The sequence below is a fragment of the Cavia porcellus genome, unplaced genomic scaffold, assembly GCF_034190915.1.
Source record: "Cavia porcellus strain 051 isolate PalLab524CR breed Dunkin Hartley unplaced genomic scaffold, mCavPor4.1 scaffold_24, whole genome shotgun sequence".
Taxonomy (NCBI): Eukaryota; Metazoa; Chordata; class Mammalia; order Rodentia; family Caviidae; genus Cavia; species Cavia porcellus.
In genome coordinates, this window is record NW_026947507.1 from 22,549,510 (window position 1) to 22,569,980 (window position 20,471).

Genomic DNA, 20,471 nt, shown 5'->3' on the forward strand with positions numbered 1-20,471 from the left:
TAGTCTCAGCAAGCGATGATGCTGGCTTAGACCAGGAAAGAAAGAGGGTTTTGTGCCTATATTGTTTGATTGATTTTTCATGCCTCTATCTTGTAATAGGAGCAACTACTTTTAAGATAGCAATATGCAATCTATTAATAATTGTTACTGTCTTACAATCTTATTTTGATACTTTGTACCATTGCTTTCTTTTTTTGCTTAAAAAGTATGAAGTGTGAGAGAAAGAAAAGATTCCAAGGGGGCTGGGCGAGACAGCAAAGTGGCTGGGTGTTCAGAGCAGAGGCAGCGGTGTAATGGAAGGTGGCAGCTGTTACTAGACAGGTTTTACTTTAAAAGTCTCCTCAGAGATTTGTTTCACTTACATATTTCCTTCCATCTATCTCTGCCTCCTCCCAAACACAAATATACTGAAATCTGAATATCAGCCGATACTTACTTCTCCCCAGTCAACATTTTTTGGGGGCAGAGGGTAGTGTAAGGTGATATCATAAGCTATTTCTTCCATGAACCACTTGAAACTTTTACAGTTATGATCCTCTCGGAATTTTTTCAGCTCAGATATATCACCATAGAGTAATGCCTTCGATTCGGGACGGCTAGCGTAGAAATAGTCTTTATATTCATCCCACCAAACCTCCACAACTCTAACATAATTCTGCAAAGAAGAAAGTTAATATCATTTTGAAAAACAAAAATAACATTAGTGACATAAACAGCCTATCTTAGACAAATAAAATATGACCATGATACAAAAAACCCATTTCTACAAGACCTAGTATTTAAAAAACAAATGCACGTGAGTAATGATTCTCCTACATCATTCAACAAGGATAAACATGAGCGTACAACTAAAAAGTGACATACACAGAATCTGCTCTCCTTGAGCTGGAAGATCATATATTCCGGTGGTGGCGAACCTGTGGCCTGTGTGCTGCAGCAGGCACACGAGCCTTCTCTGTTGGCACACAAGCCAAGTCGCGCCAGCACCACCGCATCAGAGAGCAGCACACACAGGGACCATGCACATGCTCAGAAAGGAACAGCACCTCAAATGACTTCACAAGCAGTGTGGGCACTTAGTCTCTAAAAAGGCCACTGTCACTGATGTATTCTAAGATAATAAATTTTATCCTGCTAAGAGAGGAAGAGATTAAAATCTGGAAAAGATTTCTGAGAGGCTAGCTAACACAGGGTTTCTTTTCCCAGAAAAACCTCTTTTTCTTCTAATCATACTACTGGTATGTGTAGGGAAAAATTTCATTTCAGAAACCATCAAGAGAGACAATGGCTGTTGGATAGAACACAGTTTTTCAGGTAACTGTCAATTTTTTTTACAACTGTGATAGAACCATTTTATTATAACCTCAAATTAACTGGGTACTTTTCCTAGTTTGTTCACTTTAAGGAAAAGAAGCTACACAGCAATAAACTGGCATTGTGGTAACAGGTAAAAAGCTAACTTCTAAGGTTTTACAGAATGTATGAATATATGTGATAAAAACAGCACTTATTCAATTTAGCCTCTTGATTTATAAAGATCATCAAAAAATTTTCGCTAAAAAAGGTCACAGAATAGTATCTTTGGCTTTGCGGACCATTCAATCTAAGCAACAACTAGTCAACCTTTGTAGTAAGGAAGCATCATAGACAATATGCAAACAAATGAGTATGAATGTACTGAAATACTTTATTTACTAACAAGTGCTATATTTGGTCTGTGGGCCATAGTAGCAATAATTTTGTTTTAAATCAAGAATAGGAATACATAGTGTATAAAATTAATATTTTTTCTAGACTATAAATAACTATCAACAAGTGAACATGTTCCCAGACCAAAATAAAAACAAAACAGAAAAAAACAAAAAATTAGAAATAAAGTTAACCAAGAAAGTAAAATATCTACACATATATGAAACATAGATGAAAGACATTAGAAAAGACAAAAATAAATAGAAAGACACCCCATGTTCAAAACTAACATTGTTAAAATGCCCAAGCTACACTAAGTGATCTATACATTCAATGCAATTCCTATCGAAATATCAATAAAATTTTTCACAGAAATAGAAAAATCAATCCTAATCAATCTTGCAAAAGACCCTAAATCAACAATGCAACAATAAACAAAAAAGAACAGAGTTAGAAGCATTATATTGCTTGATTTCAAAAATCTACTACAAAGTTATAGTAATCAAAACAGTCTAGTACTGGCAATAAAAACAGACACATAGACCAACTGGACAGAATAGAGAGCACAGAAATAATTCAGGCATTTATACCTGTCTTCCTACAAAGATGGCAAGAATATACAATGGAGAAAGGATGGTCTCTTCAATAAATGGTGCTGAGAAAATTGGCTACTCACATGCCGAAGAATTAAAGTTAGACCTTTTCCTCACACCCATATATAAAAATTAACCCAAAACAGATTAAAGTCTTAAATGTAAGTCCTGAAACTATAAAACTTTTGGATGAATGTATGTGATTAAAACAGCATTTATTCAGTTTAGCTTCTTGATCTATGAAGATCATGAGCATCAGCAAATTTTCTCTGTAAAAGGTTGGTAGCAACTATCTTCAGCTAGCTGTGTGGCCCACACAATCTGTGCAGTAACCAGCCACCTCCGCTACTGCAGTAAGAAGGCGTGGTGACAAGGTACAGGGAAGTTCCATACACAGACTATAAAAGCAAAAATGCACAAATGAGATTAGAACAAACCAAAAAGCTCACTTAGGAAATGAACAACAAGGTGAAGAAATACACTATAGAATGGGAGAATGTATCTGCTATGGCATTAATGTCCAAAGAATATAAGGAACTCAACTCCATAGTAAGGGGAGAAATGACTTGATTTAAAAATGGGCAAAGGAAAGAAAAAAAAAATGGGCAAAGGACCTGGATAGATAAAGAAATTCTGTCATTTCCAACACTATGGTGAGACCTGGATGTACTTTATGAATTATGTGAAGTGTAATAAACCAGGCACAGAAAGATAAATATTATGTGCTCTCACTCCAATGTGGTGGCTAAAAAAGTTAAACTCAGAAGTAGAAAATGAAATAGTGGTTATTGGAGGGTAAGCGCAGGGGTCGGGGAATTGCTAAGATGTTGAATACAAGACACCAGTTTCAGTTAGATGGGAGGAGTGAGTTCAAAAATCTATTGTGCACCATGGTTACCACAGTTAATAACAATCAACATTTGTTAAATTTCTACTGTAACATGGGATACACAAATGGTAGTTTTCTATCCTTTTCCCCTTTAACCCACACTCACCTTTAGAGTTGGAGAAGACCCAACATACAAGGGTGGAGGGTTTCCTTGCCAGCCCTCAAGACGGTATATGTGTCCAACACGAGAACAAGGAACAAACAGTAATTTCCCACCACACTGCCATATCTGTCGAAGAAAAACAAATGTTGTGAAAACTGTTTCAAACACAAGATAAATTATATCTGAAAATCTGTCTAATAAATGTACATCTTACATGTCAATTAGATAAGTGTCTATATAGAATTCATAAAGTAAAATCATAAAATAATTTAAAAACTCATACAAGGAAAGCAATAGGAATGTAATAATAAACTGCTACCTGTGATCCCTAGCAACCTTTTCTTAATATAACTGTGCAGATAATGCAGATTCTTATTCCTTAAAATGCTCATCATTTCCAGTGTTAATATATTTCTTACCTAGGTGGTTATTATTACCTGCCCCCATTGGCTTTATCATCTGGTCTCTACTTAACTCTAGCCTCATTTATAGTAAGAGATTACTGCAGCTGAAGGGCAGCTTTAGTTCATGTTATGCCCTTATTTAGTATCTTTGATAGTTTTCCATTGCTTATCAAATTACGTAAAAATTTCTTGAACTCAGTATTGAAGACTATTTCATATGGTCCTACTACACCAGTTTATCTTCTTCTGTCGTCCTTAGTCATTCCTGACTCTATCAAACTGCTCCTCCCTGAATATACTGGCTATGGTCACACCTTTGTTCCTGTTCCCACTCTACTTGCTTAGAAGGTCCCTTTCTTTATCTGTTGTTTGCTGGTATCATGCTATCTAGTTCTGTGCTGCTTATGCTATCTTCTGGCTTCTTGTTGTACTACTTATGGTTTAAACCTCTTTTCAACTGTAAACTGCTTGAGGTCCAGGCCTAAGTACCACCTCTTCCATCCCGCACAGTCCTCACCACTAGACACTGAAGACAAGAAGTAAAGAATACCAGTTTAACTCACATTCGATACAGTTCACTGTCTTTTGGAAAATGGAGGTAAAAGAGGAGGCTGAGATGGGACTTGAGCTAAGCCCTAAAAATATCTCAGTTCAGAGTTTCTATTTTGCTTTATCTTTTCTTTTTCCCTTTGGTACCAGGAACCAAACTTAGGACTTTGCTTGCCAGGCAGGTGCTTATGCTGCTGAGCTATATCCCTGGCCTGCATTTTGCTTTATCTTTTCCAAAATGTACACATTTTTAAATCACTTCTTAGGATTTGGAAAAATACACTATACAGATTTTTGTTTTCAAAAGAGGCTATCTTCATCTGAAAGTCACAAAAGTCAATAATGACCCAGAAAGGTATATTTGTTTAATTAAAATGAAATGTTACCTTGTAGGAAATCTCAAAGTTTTCACCACCCCAAATCTGGAGACCTGGATCATAGAGACCCAGTTCAAAGAAGAACTCTCGTTCAATAGCAAATAATCCACCAGCCATAGCTGGGGACCTACAGGAGAAAACAAAAACAAAAACAACATTGCAATAACCTTTTAACCAGCCCTCCCATGGCTTTACTAACAGAATAACAAGATTTTTGGAATATAGATTAAATGTGCATAGAAAAGATAAAACTGATGGCCAAACATTAAGAAAATTATAAATCCTTCACAATACAGTTTATTTGTAATCTTTAATGGATTTATCAAATTTCTGAAACCAAACATTACAAATTTTTGTGCCACTTTACCAGAAGAGGGCGCCTTGGTTCCTTTGTTGATTTAAAAATTAAACTTTCGTTTTAGTTAAAATAAAAATTTTCTCGTTCACTCCTAAACACTCAGCCACACAGCCGTGGTCTACTAACTGCTCCTGCAATGATTTATGAGTCATTTTGGGATGAACGAAACCATACACCATGGAAGCAGTCTGTCATTTTTTAATTTTATAGCTCAAGGGCTGGCCAAATAAGGGTGTAAATCACTGCAGAACAGCCCCAGTTCATTCGGGAGTTTGCAAATGTAGCTTACGAATGACACAGGAAAATTCAGCATCGCTATTTACTGCGCTGGGAGGTAGGAATGCAACAGGGTGATCTGTGGCCCTTCTTGAACAGACTGTAAATTGTGTACATTTTAGGGGTAAGAGAAAAAAAATTTTGATAGCTTTTTAAGAACAAGTTACTCCCACGATTTGGGAGAAATGACAGTGGAAAAATTTTCGTCCTGCTCTGAACCCTCTCCACCTTAGTTGAAAAATTAATTATTAATGCATCATAATTCTATGTTTTAGGGAACTTAATATTACTAGTATATCTTACTCTTTATCATACCTATGTATCGCTAAACTTTATTGATTCTATCTTGAACATATATTTGGACTCTGCCTGCAACTTCACCGTAGACCAAGCTAACACTACCCGGACTCTGTAGTATGTAACAAACTTACGACCTTTATTCCACTCTGCCCTTACCCAAATCTGACTGCATACAGCACAGCACACTCCTTTCTTTAGGATACGGTGCCTAACTCATTAATAACATTACACTGTGGGTTATACTTCATGTTACATTTATTTAACTGTCATTTAAAAATCTCCCATTATAAATGTGACTTTCTTATCTTTAAAAATATTCTCATTTCTCTCATTTCAATAAAATTGAAAATGCATCCTAAGATGGAAACTAGTTAGTTATAGAGAAATCTTCCTTTCATTTTCCTAGCTCACTTAGGAAGTCATTACTAGCCCATGGAATTAGCAGTAAAAGTAAATGTAGTCAGCACCCTTTATTGTTTTCTCCCAGAAGTGTCAGGGTAAGCAGGTAAACAGGTAGACTAATTTGAATAAGAAATTTTCTAGTGAAAATTTTTTAAAATGCTCAATAAGGCTTACAGTTCTATAATTTCCTTATGTTTGCCATTCAGTATCTTGACATCATGATATGCCCAAATGCATCAGCATTTCCATGACACTGAAGCACCTTCCCAAAACAGAGTTCTAATATTATCAGCAGTGTAATAAAAGGAAGAATCTGAGATGATCAAAATAACAATAACAACAGCAGCAGCAGCAGCAGCAATAGTAATAATAATAAAATCAGACACATTGTGGAGAAGGATACACTAACATTTGAGCAAACATTTCATTTGGGGTTACTTTTTTGAAAGTGAGTAAAAGGTTCCAATTAAAAGATGAAAAGAGTAAAGTCAGTTATTTTACTTGAAGAACCACAAGAAGGGCCAAAATCGGGTTACAAAATAGCTTTCTTTTGATCAAGTACTCTTCTAAGATGAAGCAAAAAGGAACCGTATGTATATTACATTTTCTAAAGTTGTGTATTTTTATTAATCAGATTTAACTGGTACAAAAATTCATATTTAAGAATTAGCATATAGGGACCCGGGACTTAGCTCAGTGGCACAGCACCTGCCTGGCAAGCTTGAGGTCCTTAGTTTGATTCCCGGTAGCCTCCCCAAAAGAATTAGCATATAAACAAAAGAGGGAAAACCCAAAATCACTTCCTAGTGTCTTTCACAATTAACCTTACACCAAAAGCATCAAAGTGGAAATGAAAAGTATTGGGTTATAAATAACCTTTGTGTTTTAAATTTGTAGAATGACATGATCATCAAAAGAATAAAATTTTCTAACTAGTCATATGAGGACAGAAAGTAAAGAACTTTTTACATTAATAGTGTTTTTTACATAAAGTTTTCCCCCAATGAAAGAACGTGATTCTCAATGGTGGAGCTTGCATTCAGGGTAAAAGCAATTATAAAAAGCAAGATGAATTTGTAGCTCTAAAAAAAAAAGTGTAAGGGAAGAAACTCAGAGTCTGAGATAGCATCTACAATTCAAACAAAATTTTAGCATGGCAAAAGATTAATAGATTAACAGCAACTGGAGAAAAGAAGAACAGGTAAGTGATTTAGTGATTACCGATACGGTTCAGTTTTTGTCTTTCTCAGTTTCTTCTCTTGAGAGGTCAGAGGCACCCGTTTCCAGAGCATACTCCAATCCCATGCTCCTCGGGCATACCCATCTTCATCACCACCCCCTTGGGGTACAATTTCGTAAGTGTTGCCATTTATGACATCTATAAGTGGCACAGTGCAAATGGTTCTGTGTTGTGTTGATGATGTAGCACAGATCAAATGGAAACGTATGTATGGACCCATATGTTTACACGAGGTTGTGGGGAAGGAAAAAAAGAAGTACTTAGATAAACATTCAACATTAAAAGAATAAAGTAATAATCTTTACCGATAAGGTTCAGTTTTATGTTTTCTTTTGGCTTTTTCCTTGTGGCTTAGAGGAATACGTTTCCAAAGTAAACTCCAGTCCCAGGCCCCTCTGGCAAAACCATCTTCATCCCCACCTTGCTGTGGTTCAATGGAATAATCATTCCCATCTATGTAATCTATTAGAGGCACAGTACATGTAGTTCTGAAACATTTACAGAAAATGAAAAAGCATTTAAGAACCCAAAACTGACTAGTTTAGCATGCTTAGCTGCATTGTCTCTTACTGTAGTTGGTTTGTTTGTGCACTGGGGAACTTGAATATCTAATGGAGAAACAGAAAAATGAATGCCCCATAAAAGTTAAGCAGTCTGTTAGGATAAGGGCAGGATAGAGAACACACTCCCCTAGGCTTTCGGACAAAAGTCAGAGACAAAGAGTCACGCCATGGAACTTAATAGTGTTTCTTCCCTTTTATTTCAGCTCTATTGGCAATTTTCTCTTGGTGATTTTGTATTATTTACAAGATTTTACTGCCCATTGTTTCTACTCCCTGTTCCCAGTGAAAAAATGTATCCATGCATGCTTGTGCACGCACTGCCAGTACTTGCGACATCTCAGCAATCTTAACTCTTCTGTATGTATTTGAAAGCAGTTATTATGAAAATGTGCTTTTGTGCTTTTACTTAATCTCCTTCCCTACTTCTTTTATTGGAAAAAAAGAGGTTCTATATTGTACTGTTACTTTAAAAAAATCCCTTAAAATGTATATAGAACAAAAGAAGAGATCTGAGAATTTGGAATACAAAAGAGAAAAGTAAATCCCCCTTACATTTGGGCTTCCTATAAAATGCAAGTACTATAAACCAATTGGCTATAGAGTTGACATTACAAAAAATAATCTGGATTTATGCTTATTTTGGTCCTCATCTCATCAGAAAGGCTTTTAAAATGCATTTCCCAAAATGGAGGTGCCAGCTTTTCATAACTAAGTTGCAATGCTTTTTAGATGTCTAGAGGCCAAAGGAAACAGAAAAAAAAAAAAAAAAAATGTAAGGCTTAAAATCCTGATTTGAGAGAACTAGATTCTGAGAGTGTATTCCTTTCTCCAAAGCTTGACCTCACTTGGGAAGGTGGCCGTGGACTATGTGGGGCTGGTACTGGACCCTCCAGGAAAAAACGCTTCCTTCATTCCCCAGAGGGCTGTGCCCATGCCCCTGGGAAGAGTAGCTGGGTCTGGTTTGATACCTTTTCTTACTCCTCTTGCTTTTCACATTTCTAAATAAACTGGTCCAGAGACCTCAGGTTCACATGTTTTTAAACTATCTGATTTGGGGAAAGTTAATTAATTTCTTTAACCCTCTATATATGTCTTTGTAAAGTCAAGACCTGCTGTGAGGATTAGGTGAGCTAGCACTGAACAGTGTTCACAATGAGCTCTCATGCGAGCTCCTTGGAGGGGAAGAAGTCTCCGAAGTTCTTCCTCTGACTCATGCCTTTCGCCACAAGGATATGCCTCATTCTCCCAGATTCTGAAATAGTCAGAACAAGGCAGGCTTTGGAACTAGTACACTAAATGCTACTTTCTGGCATTTCCCCACATCTCCGCAGAATAGCTGGCTGTTTGTAAGCATAAAGTTTCCTATAGGAACCCAAAGCCTTGACTAAACTAATAGCTGGTCCTTCCTTAACTATCCTATTAAAATGGACTTAAAAATCTAATAAGCATAGTAATTTCAAAGCAAGTTTTCTTTCCCCCGAGTCTTTATATCTCTTACTCTAGTCTAGCAGGAGCAGTTTTTGAGGTCAGAGGAAGTCTCAGTAACAGAACCTGCAGATGACTCTTGAGAGGGAAGCCATGGTTTCTCCAAGTGCCGGACTGTCTACATCTGAATCAGCCCAAATGATCAGTCCAGCGCTACCTAAGGAAACAAGTGCTTCAAGGATAACACTTAAAACACAACACTTGATATACTAACTGGAACTGGAATCAAAGGATAAGAATGTTAAGTGTCCTTCTAGGACAAGGTTTACTTTTCAACTAGGAAAGAAAAAAAAAAAAAACAAGGTGATGTTACCTGTCTTTAGATATGGGAGCTACAAGTGGTGCATACCAGTTAACTGCCACTTCACAGTGGGCATCAAGGTATATCAAAACCTTAAAAAAAAGAGGCAGGGTGAAAGAATACTCCTCATATATGGTACATCATATATTACACACACATTTTTAAATTAGATGCTAATAAAAATAGCATTATAGTCAATTCTGACATATAAATTATATGTTCAAGACAGCATTCTCATTTCAGTTACAACAAACTGCAGGGTGATTAAAAATGTATACGATCTTTTAGTTATTAAATCTAAAATACTGACATTGTAAACAGCAAATGCTTCCTACCTGTCCAAGTTTAGCCTTTTGAGCACCAATACTTCGTGCTTGAATTAAACCTTCTCTTCTCTCGTTTCGAAATACCTTCACGAGGCCATTCCACAGCTTAATATATTCATCCAGTTTTTCTTTTAAGTGTTCTATGAATAAAAAGGTTAAGTAAGATTATAAAACAGACCTGATAGCTGGGGATTTAGCTCAGCGGCACAAGCACCTGCCTGGCAAGCACAAGGTTGTGAGATCCCTGATTCAAAGAAAAAAAAAAAAAGACCTTTTTACTTAATTAAGATGGAAGGTGAGGGCTGGAGATGTGGCTTAGTATTTAGGAGACCTTGAGTTCCACACCCCACCGAAAGATGGAAGGTGAAATGTATTACTTAAGTGAAATTTTAAGTTTGATATATCCACAGAGAACCGGCTTACACCAACTGACATGTGAGACTTTAAGATATATTTTTAAATTGTCTTTCAGTTCATATGATCTCAGATTTAAAGCTTTTAGGCACATTTTTTTTTCCTTCAGAAGCAACTGTCGAAGATTTCTAAATCACAGTATCTATTAACACCATGCAGCTTCCCTGGAACCTGCCTGCGTCACATGTTTAACATTTTATTTCTGAGCCGTCTTTCTCTAAATGCAATAGGTGTTTAAGGCTGTGGTCCTGCTGTGATGTCTACAGTTTCCATCAAGCAGGCAAATAATCAAGAAAAGATCTCATTTTTTTCTGTATCTTAGCATTACTGGTATCTATATAATTATTATATTTGTAATTTTGTAAGGAAATTTTGTGTTATAAATCCAGACATAGCTAAGTAATTACCCACACCAGGAATCCCAGCTATTCAGGAGGCTATACCAAGAGAACTGCAAGTGGAAGACCAGTCTAGGCAACTTTGTGAAATCCTGTCTCAAAATAAAAATAATAAGACGGGATAGGGATATAACTCAGCACTCCCTGGGTTCAATCCTCAGTACTGGTAAAAACCAAAAAACAAAACACACAGACAAAAGTTCTAACTTGTCTCCCCATGGTAAGCGAATGGCTTTTGTTTGCATCACTCAGAGCCTGTGAAACTGGCTCACCACATCTCCTGGATCCTTTAAAGATGCTTTTTGATAACATAAACATTATTTCAAAACTTTAAAAACTTGGCCCATATGTATAAAAATCACACAAAAAAGTTGCAGTAGAGATGAGCTCATGGGTCAATGGGCATATCAGACCTTATATGATATTTCACTCATTTAGGGAACTTTCTAGAAAGACACCTCTATGCATGTATATTCAGAATTGAGAAAAAGTTTTTCTTATATTTTGGTATTCAATTTTAGTAAGAATTATAAATAAAATTCTCATGCTTAATTATATTTTATTCCCAGAAAATATGGATACTTTCTTTTTCAAGATTACTTTTTAAATCTCCCCCACCCTTTAAAGCCTGCTATAGTCTGAATTTTTTAAGCACTTCTGATTTCCATCAGGTAATCTGGATATGCAGCCTAATTCTGTCTTAGGTACATTTTTATGAACAGAAATGAGTTAGTGACCTGTTCTTCAAGTTTAGATTCTCAATAAGGTGGCCCCAAAAGGGAAATGGTGAATCTAATGGCTTCTGGCTCCTTTGCAATCTCACAATACAGTGGTAGACTGTATTAGGGCTCAAAAACTTTATTGCCACACGCTGGGGGAATTCTACCCTCCTCTAACCCACTGATGTCAGGCTAGGGATGTGAGCTGCAATGCTCAACATCATATAGGTAGAAATGCCCCCAGTCACTACTGAGCAGAGGCGTAAGAGGCTGATTGTGTTTTTCTAGGCCACTTCTTTCTCTCTGCCCCTGTACTGGCAGTGTTTCAGCTGAGGTACCCTGCAAACATCCAGCAGCGAAGAAGAGGCAGCACAAAGCCAGTGCTGACCTGCAGAAGCATGGCATGCCTGGGAGAAAGCCCTCTTTTGCTGCAAATCACTAAGACTGTAGGTTCTTTATTTTTTTGAGACATGGTCTCACTATGTAGCCCAGGTAGGCCTCGAACTCATCACAGCCGTCCTGTCTCAGCCTCCCGAGTGCTGGGATTACAGGCATGTGCCTCTACACCTGGCTGCGGTTATGTTTTACCTGTGCCCCACTTTCCTCAGCTGGCTGTGCCGATGGGCGTGGTGGAGCCTGTGCCACTGGAATGCTCCAAATTTTGTTTAGAGAGGATATTATAATTCCCAGAGGTTTAAGTGTGATTATGAGCACAAAGGTTCTTTGTGAGGATTTTATATTGGTAAAGTATTTTGTCTTTAAAAGAAAAATTATAGCTTCTAAGTTTCCTTTTTGAATATACTAGGAAAATACAAACCAGATTTTCTCCTAAGCTGGGGTGACCCCAAAACCGTATGATTTTATTAAACTTAGAACTAAAAGATATTTAAATTGTTTTGAAATTAGAAACTAATATAAGATTCTAAAAGCCTTTGCACACTCTAAGTTAAAGAAGCCCTGAATGACTATTTCAAAATGTGGTATAAGAAACTGAGTATTAGATATGAACAAACAGAAGCACTGATCACAAAATGTTTTAAGTGAAATGCACAAAATTCTGTTCTCCTTTTCTGGGGCCACGTAGTTATTTTGGTAAATACTTTTTGATGTATATTTTTTAGGATATGTTAGAATTTTACTTATAAGGTATTTAAAAAAATCATACAAAGATTTCTCAGAGTTGATTTGTAGATTTAGATTTTTCTAAATGTAAAATACTGTTAGGTACCAGCAATATCACCTTAGGACATGTTTTCAAATATTTTCCTTGGCACAGGAGAAATATTTCTGATGCAGACATTTCTGTCATACAAAATTGTAAGATAAAATTTGTAACCTAATGGCATTCAATATCATTGACAATTTTAAAACTTTACATTCTCTTGTGTAATTAAAAACGATTAGTTGGAAAAAAGGACTGGCTCAAAGATAAAGAAAGAAAATAAGTCACATTTCTTTTTCTTTTAAGGCCAGTGTAGGTATGCAGAACAAGATTCTATTCTTGCAAAAACAGCAAGGGTCTATCCAAATTGCAAAGGTCCCAAGAGTTAAATTCCAGGAAGGAAGCTTTTACGAAGGCATTTGGAAATGTGTTCTCATGCTATCCATATCCACTTCTAATGTTATAATCATGGTATTTCTTCTTACACAGAAAAGGTTCCTGCAAAATTTATTTGCCAAAGTGTAAACACCCTGTTGTTATTGGGTAATCTGAGCTCTTTGGTCAATTCTATTTCAGTTCTGCTTTGTGACAAGTAAAGATGAATAAAAAAAAATTCAGATTGAGTTGCTGTAGGAAATTTCAACTTTCATTTACATGCTATTATGATTTAGACTGAAAACAGCCCGCACCACCTGATGTGTTTGGAAGGTGACTGGATTACAGACAGGCCGTATAGCTGACTTACTATTATGAAGTGGGGTCTGGTCAGAAGTGGGGGTCACTGTGGCAGGATCCAGAAGGCTGTACCTCCCTCCCTGGCTCCTCTCCCTTCTCTCTCTGCATCCTGCTTGCTATGAGGTAAGCAGCTTTTTCTCTGCTGTGCCTCTCTGCCCTGCTGTCCGCCCTGGAGCCATTGGCTATGCACTGAAAATGTGAGTAAAACTTTCTCTCCTAAGTCACAGGTGCTGGGAATGGTGTCTCAGGGACAAGGAGGTGATTAAGACATATGTTAACTTAGAATCTGAGCTACATCATTACCTTTTCATATTTAAGTCACTGAGGATACTTATTCAACTTATACTAATGTATTTAAGGATAAGTTCACTTTAAAAATCGCCTATCTGGAACATTACTCTTTTACCAAGTTGAACCAAGACTAACCAATGTCTTCCAAAATACCATACTAGCGACTTCCTTGAAAAGAATATAAAATGTAACTTCCTTTTGTTTTTTAAAGAAAGTTTCCTTTAAAAGATGCTTTCTATATAACAATAAGAATAATCCATGGCTTCTGGTCAAATCTAATATTTACATCAACATTCGAATGTAAAATATAGGCTATAAGCAGGTGTGTGGATTTCAATCCAAAAACCTGAAAGAACATCAGGTAGCCCTGCAATACATACACAGCTACATAACTTCAGGCTTTCAATAAATCACTTCTGCGATCAAATTCTTCCAAAGTCCAAGTCTCAAAGAATTAGTACAGTATAAGACCACGACTAAAGACACAGACTTATGATTCTACAGATTCTGATTCAGCTGTTCATTACCTCCTCTGTCACTGTTGGCAAGTTACTTCACATCTCTGAACCTCCTGTATAAAATGGAGAAGACAGCAATATCTATTCTAAAGATTATCACTACTAGGATCAAGCAAAATAATTCATATACAGCTGTCAGCACAGTATCAACTTGCTGATAGTAGATGCGGTCAAAACACACTAGCTCTTGATTTTTAAAAACTAATAATTCTAAAATCATATATTTGTAAGTACTTATAGTTAATCTTATTTTATCAATAAAATGTCAAATCCATAGCCATTACCTTTATTACTGAAATCATCAATTAACACAATTTCTGCTAAATATTTCCTTGGAGTTCTTTTGATTACACTGTGGACTGTTCTCATGAGGGTTGACCATCCTTCATTATGGAAGACAATGACAACACTTGAAGTGAGCAGGTTTTCATCATAATGCCAATACTTGCATCTGCAAAAAGAAAATGTCATCATGTTTAGTTAGGGGTAATCAATAATGCCTAACTGCAAACTTACAATGATTGTATTTTCTGACTGGATTAAATACTGACTTAATTAAACAAAGTGAATGGAATACAGCCTTTTATATTTTAGCAGAGATACAAGATAAAAGCGAGAATCTGCCATGACATAGTTATTCCTGAACAGAGCTACTTCATAACTAATATATATGTATTACAAAAGGAATTAATTTATGAATTTATGCTGAGGGTACCTAAAATATTATCTATAGCCATCAAGTTATTCTTTTATTTTTAACAATGACTCCAGAACTCAATGAGTAAGACATCATTAATTTAACAGTTTTGTCATTTGCACATATATTCTCCTCACTATATCAGGATATTATTATATTAATAATGTAATAAAGCATCAAATGCATGTGCAATTCTCCATCTATGGAACTTTTTGAGTGTTGCTGTTTTCTATGCTTATTTTCCTTCTCAAACCTGAGCTTTGGCACTTGGAAAGAAACCACTATGCTTGAAAGCTGTTTTGTTCTAGTATAGCTAAAATATTCAGAAAAAAACTAACAGGCCAATGGGAGGGATATAGATGGCATTAAAAATATACTGTTGAGGGCTGGGGATTTAGCTCAGCGGCATAAACGCCTGCCTTGCAAGCAGGCAGTCGTGAGTTCAATCCCTGGTACCGATAAAAAGGAAAAAGACAAAAAAAAAAAAAAATACTGTTGAATGAAAAGTGAAGGTCTCATATTACTTAGAACTATTAGATTAGCTGCAAAGGTTCTTTATCAGTGCTGCACAAAATCATCTGAAACAAATACAGCAGGAATAAAGTCATTAGAAGATTTTTTTTCTAACTGGAGGAGACTTTAAACAAGATGTGGCTTAAAAAGACTGTATAAACCAGGGAAGGCTTGGTGAGCACAATTCTGAAGAGTACTTTCCATTGTAATCCAAAAACAGGAGGAGCCAAATGCTCCTTCAGAACAATGAGTTCAAAATATAGTGGTAGAAAGAAAGAAAGAAAAAAAAAACAAACAGTGGCAGAGAAATGCAAACCTTATCCGGACACGTTGTACTTCTAGACAGGAACTACATAGACACAGCAAGGCAGCAAAACTGTGGATAGGTAGGGATAACAGTCCCAAAGACAAATGGTAAACCAGATGGTGGCTCAAGCAATTGTTCTTCCTGTGACTCTAACCACACTAACCGTAAAGCAGCAAACTGGTTGTGAAGGACAGAAATGTTGATTTACAACGGACACCAGGATTGATGAAAACATAAAATGTGGAGGGAGGGAGGTTTAAGGTTTGCAGATTTCTAAGGCAGAAGATGATAACTTGGGGAAAAGGTAAGACAAGAATCGTAGATGGGATGGGAAGACCTTAAACAGTGTGGAACATTGAGGATACATAAAGCCTTCATATGAAGACTTGGTAATGAAAGAAGCCATCGTATTGAGGTAAAACCCCTCTTTTGCATTGTCTCTCACCTTACTGGTACAGCTTTTGAACTACAGTAGTCATTCTCTTATCTATGATTTTACTTTGTAAGGTTGCAGTCACCTGTGGTCATACATGTTTCAAGAATACAGTATAAAATTACTAATAGAGACCATATTCTTATAACTCTTACAGAATATTATATTCAATTTTATTATTAGCCATGGCTACTAGTCTGTCACCTTGCCTGACTTATAATTAAAAAATTATGTTAATATAGGAATATAATATATATTAGGGAAAACATAGTACATGCAAAATCGGGCATCCAGTGGAGGTTCTGTTACACATACACAGTTGGCAGGGTGCTACCTTAAGTTCTAATAGAAAGGAATGCTAACTGAAGCAGGCATGCCACATTTAAATGGATGGTATGTTATACATTGTGACTAATTTTTGCTTTTCAGCATCTAATTTTCCAAGAGATCATTTAAAGCCACAAAGATCAAGGACATTGGTGATTCAGCTATACTGCAGAACTGCTCTGATCACAAACACATTTACATTAGACTTGCAGTGATTAAAGCTATAGGACTATTCTTGGCATAATTTTATAGGATATTTTATGGTACCTATCTGTACCAAGTGCTTGGTATCAGAAGAGAAGAAAGAATTTTTCATACTGACTTTGCTATAACTTAAAAAAGTAGATTTTCAAAACCCAAAGTGAAATGCCTATGAATAAATTTACTTGCATTTTCTCTGTATCAGCTATGTTTTTAACATCTGTAGTCTGATATAAAGTTTTACTCTATTTTAACTTTATGAATAAGTACTATGAAAGACAGCAGACTATGAAAAACTTAACATTTTGGGACTGCAAGACCTTGCATTCTACAAATAGTATCATTCATCTACAATAACCTGTATGTACCTGCATTCATGTCTGTATGTGTGACAGTTTCTGCTTTTAAATGCTGTACCTTACTCCTAGATCATTCTTGAAAATCTCAAAAGAGTTATTTTGTACTTTCTTCTCCTATATCTGCAAGCATCCTAAATCTAAGAGGGAATCTTCTTTAGGCATAGGAAACAAATAAGAAACAGTAATTTTAAAATTATCTAATTTTATTTTTAAATAAGTAGAGAACTTTTCCTGTCTCTTTAAAACCCCTTTGGCTCTTCTATATGATAAAAGGAAATAGAAAATGTTTACATTTTGCATGAAAGAGTGCTGACACCCAATGGTTGAATAAATTAGTAATATACATATAAAATTTAACTTAGCATTCAGAAATTAATATAAATTTTCAATAAAAGAATTATTACATCTAATTATTTAAATTTAATAGACTGGGGTAAGTAGATTTTACTCAAATATTGTTTGTACCAAGGCTGAAATGATAAAAAGTTAGTGCCTTCATACTACGTAGTTGACACCCAACGTACGACATACTATGGCAGATGTCATTCCTTACAGTATATTATGCATAGCAAAATAATCAATGGATCAAAAGAAATTAAACTAAACTTCTTCCCCACCACTCTCTGGATATACCCCATTTTATCAATATATTTCCCAGAAAACACTGCTACAATAACTCAGATATGGCTTAGGCTGAGTTACAGCCTGATTTTGGATACAATTCCTTTGTCAACATAATCTAAAACACATTAGTGCTGAGTATTTTCTGCATCATACCATATTCTAGGCTCATAAATCCATAGACCTATTTTCCCCAAATACTGTTAAAGCCCAGTGTTTCCCATTCTGTATTTTTACAATTGAACTCAATGTAAAATATCATTTTTATATGTACTGCACTTTATATTGTTGCTTTAGCTTGATGCAGCAGACTGATGTCTTTGAAGAGTCTGTTGCTTGTTGAATACAATCATCCCCCTCATTTTTCTATGTTGAAAACTGGATTGACACAACTCTGTCTCTTTACCTACTGTTTATATGACGACGAGAACAATTATTGTGCTTTAGAGCTATGTGTTTCCCTGAAAGGTTGATATCACTCCATCTATTTCAGTTAGCTGCACCCTTATTCAAACTACATTTCTTTATCTTGTCCATGAGGATCTGAAGACTACTAAAATATTCAGCAAGGTCAAGATGCATTAGGTATCACTCAGTCTCCTGGTACACTCGGGTAAGCAGTGTCTTCCTTCAGATACAGGAATGAGTTCGACTTAACTTCTTTTCACAGACTCATGCTGGCACTAGGGATGGCTACTTTTTCAGCAAGCCTCAGTGATCTCCCTTAGGATCTTACCAGGCATCAATGTCAAGTTTCCAAAAACTAACTTTCTTGCCTCTGGAAAATAAGATGATAATTTTCTATCTCCTATTTCCCATGTCTCTCTTCTTTCTCTAATATATTTGGGTAACTAGCAGCATTTTCGCTCTAACTCATCTGGCAGTCCAAGGTGTTCTATGAGGCTTTTAGGGCCTCAACAGATCCAATGCATTCTTAAGACACTGGGTTATAAAACTTTTGATATGGAGATCACTCAAGCTAAGGAGAACAAAGAAGTATTGTATATGTTTTTTATTCATGTTAAAAATCATACCATATGCTCTAACAATCTATTTTTTGATTTTTCATTATCTTACTCCAATTGGAAGTGTGTGTGTGCGTGTGTGTGTGTGTGTGCGCGTGTGTAAATTTCGGTGTGAATGTCTAGACTGTCTCCTGCTTTTCTGTAAACTGCCCCATCACATGGTCCTGAGGTGTGCCCTCCTTTAAGAGTCCTTCTACAGCAGATCCTTGGTAGCACTGACCACAGGACACCTTTGGGCTAATGGAATGGACTAGCATGGAACACTCATCTTAGTTCACTAATCAGAATTCCCCATCCTGGACTTTAAGCTTCCAGACTTACTTTCTGTTAGGTTAGTGCAAGGTCAAGAAAAGGCTGGCTATGGAGGGAGCAAAAAAAGAAGAGACGATGAAAAGCCAAGAACTTTCAAGAGAAGCAGACCAAATGCCTTCACTTCTCAACTCTCCCTTCCCTGTTTCTGAGTCTTTCACAGCCATCTGGCGCACTTCCAGACCTTGGCTTCTGAGATACTCCAACGCCCTTTCAGCTAGTACCCTCCTCCACTTAGCAGAAGCCAGGTAAACAGATTTGTCTCTAGGCAAATAATCTCCAACTAACTCGCTACTCTGGATGTTTTTGTGCATTTTAGTTCATTATGTATGTATGTTCATAGAATTAAATTTATTGATTTTTCACTAACCTTTTAATAATCAATCTATTTTTCTCTATGGTTATTGTTGAAGTTACAGACAAATGAGCTACAGATGGCTTCTCCAGATGTTATTAGTTGGCAGGTCCTAAAAATAAGTTTATAGATGAACATTTCTCAAGGAAATGACCTATGCTGTCCATACAGGAAACTGATACATAAAATATTAATTTGATAAAGGAAAAAAAACTCACAAATTTTCAAGTAACCTAGTCATCACTAAAAAACTCTGCCTGCAAATACTGGTTACAATCAGAAAGTTACTTGGCCAGCATAGGAGCTGTTTTAATATTTGTTTTAAAAACTCTACACAGCCTCCCCCACAAAAGGGTTTACTAAAGAAACTAAATTCACAAGGGCTGACTCAGATTACCAGTTTTTCTGACTCCCTTATTCTTACCCCATTATAGATTATTTCCTTCTTAATAATGTATTTTTTCCTTGACTAGGCACAATATTGAGATTATATTGCTTTCTCATTTAATCACTTTCTCAAACTCTTTCGTTCTTTGAAGATCTTGTATTCTTTTCTTTGACTACTAGAAAACCTAAGATGACCTAATTCCTTTTTCCTAACATTCTTATCAGTCAGTCTTCCCTTGAAGGTCAAAATTAAGTCTGTAATCACAGCATTCATTTTTCCTTATTATCTCTAAGATAAAAATGGCAGGGAGCTAACCATCCCAACTTTGGCTCTTAGTCAAAGCTGTATTTTCATACATTATGTCAATTCTCAATACATTATTTGTTGATTCTAATTTGAAAATTTTCCTAGGAATCCTCCTTTTTCAGTGTTGTATTATGTCCCAGAACACCATTTTCTCCATTAATGGAAAATAATGTCTTTAATTTCTGATCTATTTGGGATTGAAAGTCAAAAGAAGGAACACAGAACTAAGGGTTGGGCCTGCAAAACTTTTCAAGTGTATCGCGTGTCAGAATGAGAAGAGGCAGTTGAGAAAGGATGGCTGTTAATTACAGTCCTTGGCCTGAGGATGCAGCCCAGTGGCACAGGCTCTGAGTCCAATCCCCATTATCACCAAAAACAAACAAACAAACCCACTCAATCACTGCTTTGGAATGTACTAGATGGAGCCATAGCTAGAAGGCAGGAAACCACATATGAAGGTAGGACAAAAAGGTGACTTTAGCTCACCCATAATCCATACCAGGTCTAATTCCCCAGTCTGTTCAACCTCAATAAAGGT

General features: G+C 36.2%; 1 protein-coding gene across 2 annotated transcripts in view; it reads right to left on the reverse strand.

Annotated features, from left to right (window-relative positions):
- Galnt7 (polypeptide N-acetylgalactosaminyltransferase 7) overlaps positions 1 to 20,471 on the reverse strand; it is a 134,576-nt gene that overhangs the window by 12,023 nt on the left and 102,082 nt on the right. Inside the window, exons 3-9 of one of the 2 annotated variants that reach the window (XM_063234749.1) lie at positions 14,377 to 14,543; positions 9,865 to 9,995; positions 9,542 to 9,621; positions 7,162 to 7,344; positions 4,614 to 4,731; positions 3,278 to 3,400; positions 437 to 655 (exon numbers count right to left, since the gene is read on the reverse strand). In XM_063234749.1, the coding sequence (XP_063090819.1) occupies positions 437 to 655; positions 3,278 to 3,400; positions 4,614 to 4,731; positions 7,162 to 7,344; positions 9,542 to 9,621; positions 9,865 to 9,995; positions 14,377 to 14,543 (1,021 nt within the window). Of the gene's footprint in view, positions 1 to 436; positions 656 to 3,277; positions 3,401 to 4,613; positions 4,732 to 7,161; positions 7,345 to 7,485; positions 7,669 to 9,541; positions 9,622 to 9,864; positions 9,996 to 14,376; positions 14,544 to 20,471 lie in introns of both variants that reach the window. The other variant, XM_063234748.1, reaches the window with a different exon arrangement.